The sequence below is a fragment of the Epinephelus moara genome, chromosome 2 (genome assembly GCF_006386435.1).
Source record: "Epinephelus moara isolate mb chromosome 2, YSFRI_EMoa_1.0, whole genome shotgun sequence".
In the NCBI taxonomy this organism is placed as follows: Eukaryota; Metazoa; Chordata; class Actinopteri; order Perciformes; family Serranidae; genus Epinephelus; species Epinephelus moara.
Window position 1 is genome coordinate 26157959 of NC_065507.1, and position 13556 is coordinate 26171514.

Below are 13556 nucleotides of genomic sequence, written 5' to 3' on the forward strand. Positions count from 1 at the left end.
CTGGTGGGTCAGGGGTCCATTCTGAATGGACCACAAGTGACTCGTGAAAGTTTCAAGTTTGTTTTAAACACATTTTATTTTAAAGTACAGTAAATTTCTGGTACAGAGTGTTTATTTTGAAGTGCTGTTTCCTGCTGTAGAGTGAGTGAGTGACAGCTGCTTAACAGGACAGCAAACGAGCTTGGTGACATGGCCAAATGCAAGTATGATGCTGAAAGTATTAACCAGTGTGGACCTTAAACTAATGACTAAGGAAATATCTGGACCCCATAGCTGGACCAGCTGGGAACCACCGATGTAGACCATGACTTGCTTCAAAACTTATTGCAATGTTACGAAGTCATACTTGCACAAACATGTCTAAAACTGAGATTTTAGGTGAGCAGAGAGAAACCTTCTCTCTTCAGCAGATGAATGTGAAGACAGCCGTCTAGTGTCAAACATCCACAGTTAAACATCCAAAAGCAGAAACAAAAAGTAAAACGTTTTGAGTGGTGGTGGACTTTATGCGACATTCAGAGCATTAATATAGCAGCAGCAAACCATTACTTGCTATGGAAAGATGGAGTAGAGTAATTGCATCCTGAGTAGAGAATGAAGTCATGCTACCTCTATGCGTGTTATAATCTGAGCTTCTCTGTTCTTTGTTGCGGTAAGTGCATGCAAGTTAGTTAGTGCTTTACTGATGATGGTTAATGCTGATATTGGGACAGCGGCTTCATGAAAGCATCGTGCCCATCCTCTGGTTCCCCCCATTAGCTCTGTAAGCACTGCTGCTAATGTTTAGCACTGTTTATGGAGTTAGCATTGTTAGCTGTTAGATGCCGGCTCAGCCATCTCCATGTTGCTCTGAATTTAGCATAGAGCCCCTTTAAGTTCTCAACCTCAGTTAATACACTATAAATTTGACCATCAGACTCCAAGATTTAAAACATTTTAGTCAGGTCATTTGAAGAGCAACCGAACCCTAAACTCGTCCTTACATCAGAAGTAGTATTCACACTGACATTCAGCCAACATAAAGCCTCACAAGCAACCAAAACTTATCCAGCACTAGGTTAAGATTTCTGAGGAAAAACTCATGCATTGTAACATAGAAATGATTTTTTTGTACATATTGCTTGACAGTATACAGCAGATTTACCCTTCCTGGTTTTGGGTATGGTCACTGGCAGACAATGTTCTTGGCACACAGGCAGACACAAATTGAAACTTGGGAGCGAAATACAAAACGCTCTTCTGAACAGCAGGGAGCAAGTGCTCCAAGGAGAGAAAGCTAAACTCACCAACAATGCCTGCACCTGCTGCAAATTTATTTTCCCCTCATCCTCATCGCCCCTGCCAGCCACCAAAAATAGGGAATTAAGGTCCGAGGAGTGTGTACTTCACTGACGTCACGTTACATGATTTCTAAATGATTTCAGAACTTCAAACAGGTACCTCCTGCTGCTCTCCCTTGGGGATCCAAGTGCAAAGATGCCTGGTGCACCTTGAAACAGTTGAGTTGTTTGCAAAAAAAGTTTCAAATATTTCAGATTATGTGTGATCGCAGTCAAGTGAATTCACTGGCATTGTTTTTGTTATTTTGTATTTTTGGCTTTGTTTTGTGTTCTATTAATTGTTTTATTGAGGATTTTGATGTATTGAAAACAAACATGAAAAACATGGCCATTAGTGTGTCATTATTAAGTCTTGGTTTTGTTTAAAAAATTACATGCTGACCTGCCAACTCCCTCAAATACCCACGCAACACCACAGAGTGTTTGGGTTGTAGCTGCTGTGGTAGAGGGCCACTCACATGTGCCATTAAATTGAGGAACTCTTGCAGTGACTAGCTGCAAGCAAAACCATACAAATAGTATTTTTTAACTGTGAGTACAAAAAGGATCAAATGCAGGTATAGTTTGACTGGAGAAGTTGCAATAACACTTTGCATTTTTATTTCAGTCGATACCTTAAAGGTATTGAGTTCTGATGCTCAGCACAAGTAATGACTGACAGTCATGCAAAGATAAAAAGATGAAGAAGCTTCAGTGAGGAGAAATTCATACTGGTCGCTGCATTCTGGGCTCAAACTGAGGGGAATAAACTGTCCACTGCATTTAAAGTCAAGTCCCGGGAGAGATGGTCCCTTTATTGCCCTTTACTGGTTGTCTGCAGCACACATTGGAATTCCACCCACTTCAATATAAGTCAACAGAACCAGAGCTCATCTTTATGGTAGAAATATGAAGTTCAATTTCTGATATGAGACCTAAAAGTCACGACCAATACTGTTTTTTTTTATGTTATTAAGGAACAGTTTGAGATTTTATATGCATGTTTATATGCTAAATATATAGCTGCAGCTATAGACTGTATATAAACATGAACAACATGACAGCACCCAAAAAGTGAAGCCAAAACATCTTGATCTCCCCCTGGTGGCTGGCTGCAGTATAGGTCACAAAGCCCGCCCTCTGAGACATAGGCCAAACTAAAAACTCAAACTACACGTCAAATTAATTTTTCCCAATGATGATTTCTGTCATTTAAGGGAGTTTTTATCACATTGTTGTGTGTTCAAGCGTTTGTTCTTCTATTTTAATTTGTCATTAAATGCTATAAAACGGGGATTTTACAACATGATTGACAACTGTGTGAGCCAATCAGTGGGCTCGCAATTGGTCGGACAGGTGTCTGGGTGGGAAACTTGGTGCCGTGGAGATCGCTACTGCACAGACTCTGGCCTTAAATGATGTCATCAGCGCAAGATGGCAGCGGCCTGGCTTCACTTCTGTGCAGTGGGGGTAAGTGGAGACATGTCGTCAATCTTTATACACAGTCTATGGCTGCAGCCAGCAGGCAGACGGCTTAGCTTAGCAAAGAGACTTGAAACAGGGAACAGCTAGCCTGTTGTCCAGACATAACAAAAACCAACATCCTCTGGGGGCACTTGAAGCGACAGCCTCCAGGGCTGAAAATTTGATGAAGTGTGGAAATGGCAAAAACTGCAGTTCTTTGAATGGCCACTAGAGGCTGGCTCCAAAAGCGAGCCAATCCCCATGGAGCCCCCCAGTTAAAATGCCCGACTTTACAGTGGTAATAAACGTGTTTACACCCTGGTACAAAAAATGCTGTTAATCTCTATAGCTAGTTTCCCCATTCATAACAAGGGTATGGGGGGGGGTCTAACTAATTAGACTTTATTAAGGCGTAAAGTAATACATTAAAAAGGCATGAAAAAGTGTGTGACTGCTATGAGGCTGTTTTAGTTTTTATATAACTTACCATTTTAGATTTTATTAAGGCTTAAAGTTATGCATTAAAAAGGCATGAAAAAGTGTGTGACTGCTATGAAGCTGTCTGTCACCTCGAGCTCCTCCAGAGCTCCAACCTCCTGAAATATATGGTCACACTAAATGCTGAACTCAAAGCTTAAAAACAGGAGTCCACATACCAAAGGGTGATGTCCTGGTGGCTGCATCCATTATTACTTTATACAGGGTATGATGACCATACAGTATATGACAATATAGGCTGTGTTGTTTAACAGTTTCCACCTGTTTATCTATCTATATAAAATCTCACTTCCCTGGTTTCTAATATGCCATTTCAGAGTCAACAGCCACTTTATCCATGACTTTCTACTATGTGTAGTTCAGACTCGTCATGCATTAATAGTGGAGGAGCAGCTAAAATCTTCAACATAAATTCTGAGCTCTGTGGATTTGTCAACTGCAACCACCTTCTGTGCTTTTAAGCTCCCTGTTTCTCTCAATAGTGGCTTACATCCATATATGTTTGAAATATGATTCTGTTTGTTGCACAAACCCTGTAGTAAATCCTTATAGTTCCAATACAATCCCCCAACTGCCAACGCTATTGTATGTCTTAAAAAAAAAAAAATATATATATATATATATATCAGCACTACAGACTGAGTCCTGCTGTGAAAGAGTGATGATGGCATTTAAACATCAAGCGCAAGCAAGCTTAATACCAACCATATACATAGAGGATGTAGTCGTCGTAGGCCTCTCCCACAGCATTAGACGCCACGCAGCGATAGGTGCCGTTGTAGGACTTGTTGAGGTTCTCGATGTACAGATCAGAGCCAGTGACCACAGCATGAGGGGGCACATCCTCATCTACTCTCAGCCAGTTGATCTGATGGGGACTGGAGAGCATAAATACCACACACATCACTCAGGCGCTGTCTATCCACACTAGAAATCTGAAATAAAGGTCAAATCTGAGATTGTCTGAGGAGGGCCATTGGCAGGCCATGTCTAATGATGTGCTTTATACAGCATGCAAACAACTGGTAACATTTAAATGGTACAATGAAACGTGAAGGTTAAGGGGGTGCTCGGACTGGCAGAAAAGGGATAGACAGTGGAAAGTATGAAAGTGTTGCAGTGCGTCCATCTGTGTGAACACTCACTGTGGTTTTCCTTCGGCGATACATGTCAGATCTAGATTGTCACCCTCTCTGGTTAAACCATCAGGATATGTCACCACGATCTTCACTTCTGGTTTATCTGAAAAGAAAAGACGAATAATTAATGTCATAATTTATAACAAAACTGTCTTTCCCTCACACCTACAGCCAAAGCAAAAGTTAACAGCCAAAAAAGAAACAGAGAGGATGACATGATTATCCTATAATGTGCTCAGTAGACATCCAGTAAGTCTACAGTACCTTACAGCAAAAAGATTTTTTCCGTCTTATCAATTCCAGCCAAAGATTACCAAAATGTCAAGCAGTTTCAGTCAAGCTTTCTCTTTTTCCTTGAAAGGTCAGACAAAACAGTAGTCTACCTGAAAAGAAATTAATATTCTACACAGACTACAAAAGGGTACCTTAACCTTTCTTTGATGTTTAACAGTGTAAGGCAGCCTGTATTACCTCTTCAATCAATGCACCATTTAAAGAACACCTAAACATCAATTGACACCCGAGAAGAAATTTGTTATCTCTTGTGGTGACTGTATCCCATGGGCGAAGGCTCCAGTGGGCTGAGAGAATAGAACAGCAAGACTGCATGATCCATAGATAACAGCCAGACGGTAAGCATCCCACAGAGTAACTGCACCTGGACTAATGCTGCTTTCACTCATGATGTTTTAGATACTGATACCTTTCAACCCATAAAGGCCAGAAAGACAGTGTTTTTCGTCTTTCACAATCTAGTGGGGAGTTACTCTTTAAAGGAAAAATTCCAGCTTATTTCATCTTGGCATATTTCTCATTAATGAGGCCATTGTAACTCTATTGATCATACTGACTTTGCACTTGACACCTCCATTGTAGAAAGGATGTCAATTCCTAAACGGGTAGCCATAATGGTCATTCGAGATGGCTATTTCGATGTCTACAAGCATTTAAAATGATTCATATAAATCACAAACATTGTCTTCGTTTCCCGAAATCTCTACAAAAGAGTTGCTGAGTGCAAAGTTAGCACAACCCATGAGTCACAAAAGCCGCATTTATGGACAACAAGACAAGTTAAAATCATAGACTGTATAATAAAGATGGATGACATGACATCTCCCCAAAAGCGAAGCCAAAATGTCTTATTCACCCCCTGGTGGCTGGCTGCAGTATAGGCCATAAAGCCGCCCTCTCCATGTTAGCAAATGGGACATGGACCAAACTAAAAACTAAAAGAACACGTCAAATAAATTTTCCAAAGATGGTTTTTGTCATTTGAGGTAGTTCTTATTACGCTGTTGTCTGTTCAAGTGGTCACTTTTCTTAAAAGTTTGGTTTTAATTAATTATTTGATGCTCTAAAAAGAGGTTTGATGTCAGCAGCTGTATCTGTGATATTTTGCCCTCATTTTTCTACTACAGGAAGAAGTGGAGACACATTGTCCATCATTATGTCCATCATTATATACGGTCATTTGTTAAAATATAACATATATATATCTAAGGCTGTGACGGAACTTCATATTAAAGTATTCTTTTTTGCAATGTACCCATAATTACATAGATTCTTGTTAGCACATTCATTTAAAACAGGTATATCCTTTAAACAATACACATATTATGTGCAAAAAGAAAAACACCTTCTCTTTTCAAAACTACCTTATATTGGTCTCCTCAGAGTTTAAAGGTCAGTTCAGTCAATTCCAGAAAGAAATAACACAGACTCTGAGGTAAATTTCAGCTCATCCAAGCAGCATAAATAGGCTTCTAGTGACTGTCAAAGAACCCTGTCAGTATTGCTTCCTTCTGGAAATGTTATCTGTGAAGTTTTCTAGCGATTTATTTATCATTTTTGGTCAGCTTTTTTTTTTGATTAAAGTTGACTGTTGTCTTAATATCTATTATTTTTTACTTCAAAAGTGATATCAACAAACAGGGCCGCCCATAAGAGGGGAAAAAGGGAAAAGCTTTCTGGGGCCCAGCCACTGAGGGTTAGTCGGGGCACAGAGGCAAGCAATAATCATGTAGATCCTAAATATAAGCAATGATTGCCTCATTTTATTTTGAACCAAAATATTCACCATTAATTATTAAAACAACAAAAATAAACATTGTAAGTTTTGTTGCTTCAGTAAAAAGCCTCTTTCATAATTAATTCCCACTCTTGTGAAAATGGTATGAATGTTTTTATGTCTTTGTGCCAGTGATAGCTGTAGCCGGAGGCATTTTGTTTTCGGGTTGTCCATCCGTCTGTCTATCCATCCAAGAGTCTGGAAGTCTGCCCGTCCGTCCAATTCTTGTGAACGAGATATCTAACAAACTCCTTGAGAGAATTTCTTCAGATCTTACAAAGATATCCACTTGGAGTCAACAATTAACTAATTAGGTTTTGATGGTCAAAGGTCAAGGTCACTGTGACTTTGTCTCATTCTTGTTAACACGACATCACAAGAACACCTCGAGGGAATTTCTTAAAATTTGGCACAAACATTCACTTGGACTCAACAATGAACTGATTAGAATTTGGTGGTCAAAGGTCAAGGTCATTGTGACCTCACAAAACATGTCTTTGGCCATCAGTCAAGTATTCTTATGCTGATTTTGACAAAATTTCATACAAATGTCTGAACGCATAAAATGATTAAATGATGACATTTTGACAACAACCCTGCCAACATTTAAGGGTACTGTTTGTGGTGGGAACGCTTGGGGTCTAGGTACCATGTCTGAAGGGTTACTTTTGGCTCCAAAGGTACCATACCAAAAGTGCTTGGTGGAAATGGAGCTTTGGTCAGATACTGAATAGGTGACACTAGCACTGGTGAAACTGTGCTGATTGTATAGATAGTATAAATTTGCTGCTGGGGGGAAGCTGTGTGTGAAGCATCTATGTTTTTTTAGACATTAAACTGTGAGAGAAACTTGATGTGCAGAGGCAACAACAAGGTGGTAATTCTGTTTTTTGTTTTGTTTTGTGAGCATTCATTGCAAAAAATACAGCCACATGAGCCAGATATTTGGGGGGGCACATTCACTGGACCTTTCAGGGGACCAGCCATTTCTGCAAGCAGACCTGCCAACAAATGCGACAGCCCAACCATTAAGCAGTGAAGCCCCCAACTAGCTCAAGCCAGAGAAAATCTCTACCACTGTTTATGGGGTCTTGGTGTTGTTCTGTGCTTGACAAAAGTACAGTTTTAGGTCACTCACATAGCACTTCCAAGTGTCTTTGAGCCAGGAGGTCCTTTACAGCTGGGTGGTCAATGATGCAGTCCACTGGCACTCCATCATCCTCTTTGGTGACAGAAAATCTTACTCGGCTGGTGACAGTAAATATCCTGTCATACGTCTCCTCAACTGTTGTCTCACCTAGAAAAACACCACAGAAGGAAAAAAAGTTAACGTCTAAAGAGCTCCAAAACAAATCTTAAATCCTGCAGCTGCGCCGACCCGCAGTGACCATAATGAGCAAATAGTCATAGCTATTAAGAGCACATTACCTGTCAAAGTGGAGTAGTTTCAAATGGCATTTACATTTAATTTATGATTTAGTGATGCGGCGCGGGAACAAGACTTTAGAGGATTCAGACGGGCCCGGGGCCTTCGATTCTGACGAGAGCAGCGAGGAGTGGCCGGGTCATATAAGCCTGATAATGAATGCCTCTGCAGCTTGAGGGTTGAGCATTGTTGGGGCTAACCCTGCAGTAATCTGCTGCCCACTAGGCCCTAGGCTGTCAGAGGGGCATTCATTTAGAGAGCATTACAATGCCACAGGGGCATCGCATTAGCTGCAGTGCTGAGTGTGATGGTTTACTCGCACTTAATGAAGTGAGGAAATAATTACAGCCCCACTCTGACCTGCAGCACACTTCCATTTCAGCCTTGTCACAGGGGAGCCCGGCTGGACTCAGGGAGGGCAAAACACTGTTGTTCCACAGTTGATGATCACCAATACACACATATGTGGCCTCTTGATGGATATTAACCCCGTGAAACACACACCCACCCACCCAAGACCTGCCTACATAAAATTTAAAGTACTAGGATAGGTAAGTGGTCAATGCGCATGAGAGCATTAAATTTGACCACTCTGCCAACTGCGGTGAGAGAACAGGCTGTTTGAAAAGCACACTGACCGACGGAGAAGAGCAAGTAGCATAATGATAATAACAGCAGGAATAAAAAATGTGACAGTGTGATGGGAGTGCATAAAAAATAAATGGCTTTCATTCAGACACTGTGATTATCTTGCTATTTTGCAGCAGAATTATTCAGATGTAAAAAAGTACAGACTGGCAAACAGTTAATTTATAAACACTTAAAAACCCAAAATGACATTTCAGGATGTGGAACATCTAATGCTGTGTAGGTCTAAAAATATAAATTTAACGTTTTTGCGTTCTGTAAGCCGTCAACTATAGCTTGCATCTAAGCATTTGACTTCACTCTAAAAAGCCCCGCGAGCATTAACGTGACACACAGCAAATGAGTTAATCCCAGTCATCTTTAGTTAAAGTGGAGCGCGGTGATCAGCAGAACAATGTCTTGTTCCTTGCTAAATAACGATCACCATTTCACATTAAGAGCTCTATTGTCAGTGTGCAATCACAAAGACTAAAGCGCAGCACTAGGTCACATTTGTAAGGTCATTTGGGGCATTTCTGAGGGCACCTGTGCCAAAGTGGAGCTTGAATTGGAGGGGCGTGATGATGAGTCATTATCCTCTCAGACAGTCACAATAATTGTCTCCTACCTTCGCAGTGCTGCATTGCTAAAATTGCTCAGGAAAAGACGGCGCAGAGCAAACATGTTTGGAAGAAATGCTGGACTGATTGGAGAGACTGGACATGGTTGTAACATCTTTTGACTCAGCACCTATAACTTGCTGATTTTTTGCTTGAGAGCTCTCCAATCTTTCCACAAAATACCTATATTTGTCTGCTACAAAAAGCAGCTAGCACCACCTTCTCCAACTATATGATTTCAAATACAAGGGGTTCTATTCTAACAGTAACAGTGAAGACAGAAACAGATACATTCACTGGTAACCAATTCCTGACAAGGTCTAACTCGCTAACCTGGACCTATCAGATTCTTGCATGCAAACCTCATGTGGAGTGAATCCACATGAAAGTGTGCTACCTCAGTCAAGTAACGCTGCACATTGAAGACTTTCAGACTGCTGTGATCGCCCACACAGGACAGCTGTGTTGATCGTGTTTCTCTGAGGGTTTGTAATTTCTTGCAGTTGCTGCTCAATGTCACATGGCTGATAGAGGACTCTTTGGGGACAGATTTTACTGTCTTCGCCTGCCTCATCTCATCTGATGCAGATTTTACTACATGTCCAAACACCCCCATTGTTTTTTTGCCCTGGCATGCTAAAAATAGGAGTAACATAGGTAGAAGAAATATGTTTAGTTGTAATTGCGGTTAGATTTAACACTTTTTTAAAAGGCGTTACAACCATCCCCTCCTTTGTCAGCCATTATTTAACTCGCTGTAGCAGCCTGGTGGTTTGAAATGAGCAAAGATGAAATGCCTCACGCCTAAGACACCACACTGTGATACAGGTTATATAATTCTAACATCAACAGTATCAGTACTAAGCAAGGTGATCGAATATCACTATATTTTTTACCTCAATATCAATATTGGTACAATATTGTAGAGTTGACTCTTGAGTGCTTTCACAAAATATTTAGGCAATGAGATTTATATTAGATAATTATCAGTAATGTGGATATAGTGACTAAGGGTAAAGGCGAATAACAGAACAGCTGATAGTCTGATAAGTTCAGAAAGTTCAGAAACAGACAACTGCAATACCAATAATCTAAGACAATATCTAGTCTCATATTACAATATCCATATAATGTCGATATGTTGCCAAGCCCTACATCCAAAAAGTTACTTTAATAACTGAAAATCAGTGTTTAGGCTGTGAAATATGCACACTTATTCACGCAGACATGAAATTCACATGCATGGTCGGGAATGAATTTATTGCGTGACTCTTAGGCAATCTTTTTTTTTGTAAAAGTGGTGCTGTTACATCCAACACTTTGTTACAACCATCGCCGGTCTCCCCTATAGACAGTGTCCCTATGAACTGCATTGCTAGGCAACCACTTGGCTTCATGTTTACTTCCTGTTAGCTGATGTAATTCACATACATTGTGAAATATTACAACAGTAAATACAGAGGCAGCCATTTACTGTACAAGGTTTAGGTTGACATGTTTGAAATGGTCCATATGGATATTTCCAGTGCAGTAGTTAGCACTGTCGCCTCACAGCAAGAGTGCTTCTGGTTTGATCCTCAGTGGGGAGCCACTCTGTGCATGTTGAGTTTGCATGTCCTCCCCATGTCAGCGTGGGTTTTCCTCCCACAGTCTAAAGACATGCAGATTAGGTTAATTGGTGACTCTAAACTGGCTGTAGGTGTGAATATAAGTGTGAAAGATTGTCTGTCTCTATGTGTTAGCCCTGTGATAGTCTGGCGACCTGTCCAGGGTGTCCCCCCATCTCTTGCCCGATGTCAGTGGATAGGCTCAATCCCGAACAGGTTACAGAAAATAAATAAGGGAAATGTATGCATGTATATATATATATATATATATATAGCCTATATATAATCACAGTATGTCAGATGTACAGTGTATCACACATAAAATAATGAAACTGATATTCTGTGATCAGTTTTACACTTTAAATGACATAGAAGTCGTAATATCTGTCAATTTTGTCAGTTTGCTCAGGATAATTTACTTTGACAACAGGAATCTGCCGAATAATTATCACCATCAATTACATTGAATTTTGATAAACAATCAAATTTATACCATGTGTCATTTTGTCAGCTCTGTGACCAAGCAATTATTGGCAGGCATCTTTAATCTACTCGTCGAAACGTTATCTGTAGTTTCTCCTTTTAGTACAACTATTGTGTGATTGTTCATTTGTGATTTAGTGGATTTATATTTTCTATAATCAGCTCACTGCTAACCAAGCTAGCCATTATGCTAAAACAACATTTTAAGTAACTGTACAGTCACTTTTGGACTAGCTGTTGATGTGTTGATGTGTATGTTTACTGTATTCATTACTGTGTAGCACTTCTTATGAGAATGTAATGTTAATCTTTCACTGGTGATGCTTTGATTCTTCCTGACATGAAGCACAGTGTAAATAAATTGACAGCTATATCTTTGTGAATCCATTGTTAAATGTATTAATTCATTTTTACAATACTTCTGACTCTCGTTTATTTTCTTATTTGTGATCACTATCATTCAATCTGTTTTCCAATACTGTTTTTAGTTTCCAGAAAAAGCTACAAAGGCAGTCCACTGTCTTCGACCTGTACTGGTGGTGCGTTTTTCTTGCTGCAGAGAGTGAGGGCACAAGAGGTACATGTGTGAATTTCTAAGTTTAATTTATGGTTGAGGAGTCAGGTTTCATGTGACATGTCATGACTGCATTCCCCTCGATGGACGACACAACCATCACTGCAGATTCTGTGCCAAAAAAAAAAAAAAAAAGCTGCCCTTATGCAGTCTCAAAGAGACATTACCAAAAATAGCAGCATCCTGCCTTTTACTGCCCTGTCTGCTTGACAAGGTAGTACAGTCCCATGATGTCGTGCTTTTCGTTTGACTTCTGCACCATACAAAATACCAAAGGGATGGGCAAAACACATTTCAAGGTCAGGAAAATAGCTGTGCTTGCTCTCGCCTCAGAGCTGTCATGAAGAAAAAAGAGTCCTTAATTTGACTTTTAGTATCAATCATTTTTGGTCGTAATTCTTCTTACAAAACAATTTGAATATGAAAAACAGTTTTCAAAAAACTTCTGAAAGTCCTGAGTCATGTTTTGAAGATCAGACTCATACAGACGGAGCCATTATCATTGTACAGGCCAACCAACGCTTGTCAATTATCAGTGTCATCCAAGCCCTGATGAGGAAAACAACTGCGGATCAGGTCGTGGAAGGACTTGAATCTGAATGCAGAGGAGATTTGAGTGTTGCAGCAGAGATGTCAAATCAAACGCTCTTGTGAGCATCAACCACTGATCAATCCCAGCGCAATCAAGCGTAGCCTCTTCTCAGGGTGACATTTTCTTTCAGTCAGTTTCTAACCCGAGTCTTCTGCCTGCCAACACACTGAGAATCAAACTGTTTGAAACTGTCACTGACATTAAGATAATATAGATGCTAAACTCAATTTGCATGCTACGTCCAAATGGGACAACAGTGGTGCCATGACACAATTTTAATTATGTGTCTTAAATATAAACAATTATAAACCTAAGTTTCGATCTATCAAGGAGCTAGTGTGTCATGCTGAGGGAGAATTCTCCACAACCTGGCAACCATAAAGTTCGTATTATTACTGACCTAACTGTAAAGCATGAGTAAATTTTTTGTTAACTGTTAATACAAACATGAATAACAGCTTATAAATGCTTTATAAAGGGTAGCTAGCTTGAAAAGTGGTACTAGTATTACATTTAAAAAATTTATTTTTCTATGTGTTACAAAAGCAGCATTTATAATATGATAAAACATCCTAAAATTAACATTCACTTACTTGATTTTTCTTCAACTTTTAAGCCACATCTCAAAGCCATTTCACTGAATGGAAATTGCTCAGATGTGAGAAAATTGTAATTATTGAAGAAAAGTGCAGGGTACAGACAAAAGCTCAGGAACAGGCGAGTAATCAAGCCTTGAATTTAGAACATTTATTCACAAATATGAGTCCCCAAGGTCAGTAATGAAACTATGCTCACACTCTAACTATTCAGAAAATAAGAGTAAAAAAATGAATAAAGCCTTCATTGATTTGAGAGATTCCTAAATGATTTTTTACTGAATACTGATTGTTGCCATAATCCAAAATCTTCCAGAGCTGAATTTGCAATAGCAGCTTTAATGGTGACGAGCTATTTTTATTTTTTATTTTTTTAAATCTGTGTAAAAAGCACAAGATTTTAAGCGTTTGCACCAAATAAAAATGGCTTCTAATTGATTTTAAAAAAAAATACAAGTCCCACTAACTTCTAAAATACTGATAACACTTCCTGCATGCAGTTTTACATGATCACGCACAAAATTTTAATGAATCTCCTCC

General features: G+C 39.6%; 1 protein-coding gene across 4 annotated transcripts in view; it reads right to left on the bottom strand.

The window, feature by feature from the left end:
• Positions 1-13556, bottom strand: part of cadm1b (cell adhesion molecule 1b) — a 186352-nt gene that overhangs the window by 23534 nt on the left and 149262 nt on the right. For all 4 annotated transcript variants that reach the window (XM_050069805.1, XM_050069796.1, XM_050069787.1 and 1 more), the window contains 3 exons: positions 7630-7788; positions 4427-4523; positions 3987-4159 (listed from right to left, as the gene is read on the bottom strand). In XM_050069805.1, coding sequence (XP_049925762.1) covers positions 3987-4159; positions 4427-4523; positions 7630-7788 — 429 coding nt within the window. The remainder of the gene's footprint in view (positions 1-3986; positions 4160-4426; positions 4524-7629; positions 7789-13556) is intronic.